Raw genomic sequence first — 5,661 nt, 5'->3', positions numbered from 1 at the left:
TTGGAAAAAAATGTTTGCTGCAAGCATTTTACTTGCAAGGTGTATTCTCACCTTCATTGTAAATATTCCAGATATAACTTTTAAGCTAAGCGTTCAGTTTGATGAGTTTGCATGCATTGCGCACAGAAATTGTTTTGTACACATATACACGCTAACTTCGCAAGCTGAACGCCCGAATCATGCGATAAATTTAGCTCATTTGCAATCACTGCTTTTAGAGTCCATTTAGATTTAAACGAATTATTTCGAAGAGAATTACTTTTCGTAATTTTTTGTTTTTGCAATACTTGACTGTACGATGCACTGCTTATATCACTTAGAAATTAAGACTCGTGCCCATGTTTCATTAAATCGTTGAAAATATATTTAGCCCTCTAATTCATTAATTTTTCCCAGGGCTGGGAGTACTGGCCATAGATAATTAAAACAAGACCGCAGAGCGTCGCTCCGCTCCGCTCTGCGTTCTTGAGTTTATAGATACTTTTTCTATTTTGTTGTTCCACAACGAACTATTTTATTGGCGCACTACATGAAATGTATTTTATTAAAGTAGTCTTTGAATTATATTTGTGATTTGAATGTCAATTCCAATTGTAATTTTAGTTTGGTTAAAATTATTTGTAAATCCACGAAATGAACTTTTCTGATGATGAAAATATTGACGTTGTATTGCGTGAAATTATATCTGTTGAAATCATTAAAATTAAATCAGTATCAAAACGGAAAAAGAAGTCTACCAATTTCAAGAAGTCCAAAAAGATGAAAGTAGAACCAAAAGGGTCTGAGAAAATGGATAGTGATAGTGCAAATTCATTAAAGCGTAAGAAGAATGTTCTGGATTCATCGTTCGAGAATGTTCTTTCTTTAAAGAAGAAAAAGAAGTAATATCATAAATTGGAAATATGGAAAGCAATAAAAACATCTTGTGTAACCTTATTCAGTTGTTGTTGTTTTTTTAATTTTTCATTTACATTACTATTTTTGTTATGTTTTGATATATACAAATAACAAAAAAACAATAACGAAATGCATTTGTAGTCATCTCTGTTTTGCGAATATCGATTCGTAAAGTAAAATGAATGATAAAAAGATGTATAATCAAAAAAGGGAATTAATTCTTGATAGTACATATGATATTAAATCAATTTAACTAAACCATTGTTTTATTATACGTTATTCTTCATTAATGTAACTCCTTTAAATCAAATAAATAATATGCGCATAGAATTTATCTCAACCATTACTTATACTAAAGGGTAAAAGAGTACTATACAAAAAAAGGAAAAAGTAATGTAAATTTTAAATAACATTTGATAATAAAAATTTGATTAGCGTTTCGAGATACTATGCACTTATTTGTCGTTACTGCCACTAGTTTGAATTGAATAAAAAATATGAGCATAAAATTGAAAGCCACTCTAATTCTGTTCATGGCTCGAAAAAGTATTAGAAAAAAAAAACGCAGATTAGTAGCTCTACATTTCATGTAGTGCTAAAAATATTCATAATCCTGGATCCCTCATGGTTCAGTCAGGAAATGCGATTGACATAAATCAGAGAACAATCAAATCCATTGTTTAAAAGTGTCAAAAATGTGTCTAATTTGAAGTTCGAATAATTAATTTTGTCAAATTTTTGTTTTTGCACACATTTTTGTTTATAACTTTACACTAAGGGCTAACCACGGATTTTTTTATTGACATAATCTTTTTTCATCGCCCAATTTTAATCACATCCGTAAAAAATTGAAAAAATCTGTATATATTGAATTTTATCGTTTAATATCGACTATAAACGTTTAATGTGCTGACGTCATTAGTCTGGTCCATCCTGAAGATCCACCAAAACCCACTTCCAGAACCGGGAGCAGTTCTGAACGATCCTGAGGATGCACCAAAACCCGCTTCTAGAACAGTATGCATTCGTTAAAGCGAAAAAATTACTGCAAAAATCGGGCAAAATCGACCAAAATGTGATCATATCGGAATTTATTTGTTTAAATGATAAAAAATGTTAAAGTCGATCATTATTGGTTATTTTTAAAACCGTGGTTAGCCCCTAGACTTTACAATCACACTACATAGACAATAGACAAATATTGCCAAAAACAAAAATAAAGAGAAAACATTGACGAATAAAAATTCCCTTTGAAGCAATGTGATCCGATGTACGATTTTCGTTCTACAGTTGTACAAATGTTGCCCGTCTAGAGGCGGTTGCATGCATTAGAGGGTTTAAGAAACATCTCTGTTTGCCACAAAATTGCTACAGATTTCAATTTCATGCATTTCGATAAGAGTTCATTTTTAAATTTCAAATGCAAAATATTCGCTCAATTTCACGTGGATACAGGCAGTGCATTTTGCAGTCATATATTGTGTAAAATGGTAAATTACGAAAAATAGCCATAACAGTCTATATTTAAGAACACTATTGACTTACAACTATTGAATACTAGCTTAACCTTTTAACGAACTGTGATACACATATGTTCCATTTCGTGTTTCGCCTATAATTTCCACATTTGTCAACAGATGTTGATAAATATAGGCTTTTTGGATAGAAAATGAATGTAGCTACCAAAGAATATTATATAGTATTGACATTTTCTACCAGCTCGCTCAACAGATGCCTCCAAAGTCAAAAGATCCTAACTGTTTTTCACATTTTTTAAAATCCTATATTTTTGAAACGGTCAGAGCTACACAGAGAAAACATAACATCTAAATTTCATCGCAAACTGGAATAAACCATATATTGAATGGTGCTGGCATCTACTTTTTCGATGAATTCTATCGCATTTGTATATGTCAATACCATTAAATGTATTATTTATCCCGGTTTGCGATAAGGTTTAACGAAATGTCATAAAGGCTCTCGGAAATTTGTGCCTGAAACGTCAAAGCAATTGACATTTCAATGCTTTTAAGTCAGTGGAACGTCAATGCTGCTAATGACATTGACGTTTTAGGCAAAAGTAACATATGCGATTTCCGAGAGCCGTTTTTTTCTGTGTGTAGAACTTCGGAATTATAGGTAAAAAGATGCGCAACCTTCATCATTCCAAAACTACCTTAAATGTTCGAAAATATTACTCAGGCGATGCGATATGGCTCTGCGTGTAGTACTCTATTTTTGGTCTCATTTTTCAGTTTTACATGTAACCTTATGAAGTGACTGAAAAATGGGGTCGACCGACCAAATTTTTTTTTCTCCTAAAATTTTTTGTCAAGGGTTTTGGGGTCGCTGATCACGAATCTGCAATCAGAATTGTAAAATTCCCACCCGTTCAATCTTGGTCGTCAAAGTATTAAAGCTCCTACAGTTTTTGGGGGAGTGACGTCAAAAAATGGGCGGTTTTACATTTTACAAAAAATGAGCGACACTTGTCGGACTACCGACTCCCATGATATTCTAAGAATTTGATACCTAACGCTATGCCAGAGATTGAAATAAGAAAAATTCAGAACTACCGGATTTCATTTTTCAAGATTTTTTTAAATTATTTTATTGATATTTCAAAATAAGGGTACACATCAAAAATTTTTGTGTTTCAATGTTTGTTCATCATTTGTTTCGGCATTCTTATCTGGCACATCAAAAATTCCTTTGAAGTATGGTGCTTCTTTTGCTTTTTCAGTTGTTGCTCGTGTTCGTCTTTGTTTATCGCCCAAAAAAGAAACAATCGCACGTCGCGGTGACCAACGCTCGAGCGTTGGCATATTGTAGTATATATATAAATATTTATTTTCGGTGTCAACTGATAAACGATTGCGTCGTACTGTCTTCAACGCGTTATTCGCACTTATACATCGTTCTACGTCTGCCGAATGTGGCGTGCAAATTTGTATACGACAAAGTAGAACCAAAACATCTTCAAAGTTAGACGCATTTTCTGCATTTCGCAATAGCACATGTATATTTGTTAATAAATTCGAGCCAAGTTCAAGCTGAGTTTTCATTTCCACGAGTTCTTTGTATTGCAAATGGAGAGATGATAGATCTAAATCCTTTCAAAACAGTTCGTGTACTTCCTTCAAATTTGCATCACCACGAAAATTAATGAAAGGCTCAATGATGCGAACCAATTCATCGTCTGAAGAAAAACGATTTTTGATGATTTCAATGATAGATTCGATAATGCTTTCACGTAGAGAATCTGGATCGAAATTTTGTTGTGCTCGTGTTCGGCCACTCTACTGAAGTTCAACTTCTTTGAGATAGTGTTTCTCGTCTTCATTCACGACAATTTCATTCTCCAAAGCACCTTCCCACCCACCTAAGAGTGGTTCACCTTTCAAACTGTCAAGTGATTTTTGTAGTAATTCCAAATGCTTGCCTGTGTGGCGGATATTTTGCAAGTTTTTCAGCGATGTCACAAGAAACTCCAGAGCAACGATTTGACGATTGTTAGTTTAGTGAGCTATTTGGAATTACTACAAAAATTGCTCAGCTTTCCAATGCGATTGGCCATTAATTCATTTGCTTGAGTTATGTGAAAATCCATAGCACCTTGTCTTTGACCGCTTGTAACCGATAACAAAAGTTGAGCCTTTGTGCATTCAATGTGAGATACCGATGCCAAATGATTTGTAACTGTCTCTTTACGATATCCCGTTCCTTCGGTTGTAGTAATTGGTGCTGGTTTATTATTTTTAGAGAAAAGATTAACCGTTGTCGGATGTGCTACACACGTTTTGCATCGAACGTTACGATCTTTCTTTCCATTCGTAGTAACGCTGAAATACTCTAAATGCCTTCTGGATTGTTCTTCAAATGATAATGCATTTTCGGTAGCATTATCCGCAACACTGTGTGCGGCAATATCAGCAGTATTTGCACCGGATCCTAATTTGAAGGCAAAATTTTGCCATGAATAAATTTCATACTAAATAAGAAAAATCAACACTGAATTTTACCAGTTGCTTCATCAGGTTTATCAATTGAAACACTTTCAGATTCATCATGTGGCATTGATTTTTCGTTGGAATTTTGAACGGCATTACTTTCATCGGCGCTTGGATTTACTTGTTTGTCTTGATCAGTTTGTTCATTTTGCGTGGTATGCGTTTCAACTGTCGTAGAGCCTATTTTAAGTAATAACACTAAATAAATAACCCCTTTCGAAGTGATATTTCATTACGACATAAATTACCCGGGCGTTGAAAAAATGTGTCGATCGTTGATCCAGAATGTTTCGGCTTATTCTTTCTTGAGCTCATTTTCAATTGAGAGCGATGCTTATTATTCAATTTATGACTCCGAACTGACTAAATTGTCGTTCGCATTGTACTTTCGCAGCGACGAGAAATCAAACCGGTCGAATGATTCGTTTTTTGAAGTCATATCGCAACGCAATCGTATAATTATAACTGTATATAATAATCGATTGTTGCAACATGAATAATAATCCAATCGTTTCATTTTTTTTATTCTGAGAATATAATGTTCTATATAAGAAATAATGAAGTTTGTTTATTTTGATAACCAACAGCTGTTCGTATGCTTATATACTGAGAGTCATTGGCACTGGCGATTTTGCATAGTCAGAATTTAAAGTATATACATACAATCATCCGCATCAGATAAAAAAAGTGACGTTTTTTCACTTCATGGAGCGATTTTTTCATTTATATTCATTTTAGATTACATTTATTTTCG

General features: G+C 33.6%; 1 protein-coding gene across 1 annotated transcript; it reads right to left on the bottom strand.

The window, feature by feature from the left end:
- Positions 1-4,196: 4,196 nt before the first annotated feature.
- LOC129572043 (uncharacterized) lies at positions 4,197-5,233 on the bottom strand. Its single transcript, XM_055451947.1, has 4 exons — positions 5,156-5,233; positions 4,920-5,087; positions 4,438-4,848; positions 4,197-4,339 (listed from the first exon to the last, which is right to left on the bottom strand). The coding sequence occupies exons 1-4, from the start codon at positions 5,220-5,222 to the stop codon at positions 4,197-4,199; spliced, it is 789 nt and encodes a 262-aa protein (XP_055307922.1). The 5' UTR covers positions 5,223-5,233.
- Between the last annotated feature and the right edge of the window lie 428 nt (positions 5,234-5,661).

The sequence above is a fragment of the Sitodiplosis mosellana genome, unplaced genomic scaffold (genome assembly GCF_009176505.1).
Source record: "Sitodiplosis mosellana isolate CC-2019 unplaced genomic scaffold, AAFC_SMos_1.0 Smas_scaffold_4024, whole genome shotgun sequence".
Classification (NCBI taxonomy): domain Eukaryota; kingdom Metazoa; phylum Arthropoda; class Insecta; order Diptera; family Cecidomyiidae; genus Sitodiplosis; species Sitodiplosis mosellana.
This window is presented reverse-complemented; position numbering and strand designations above follow the sequence as displayed.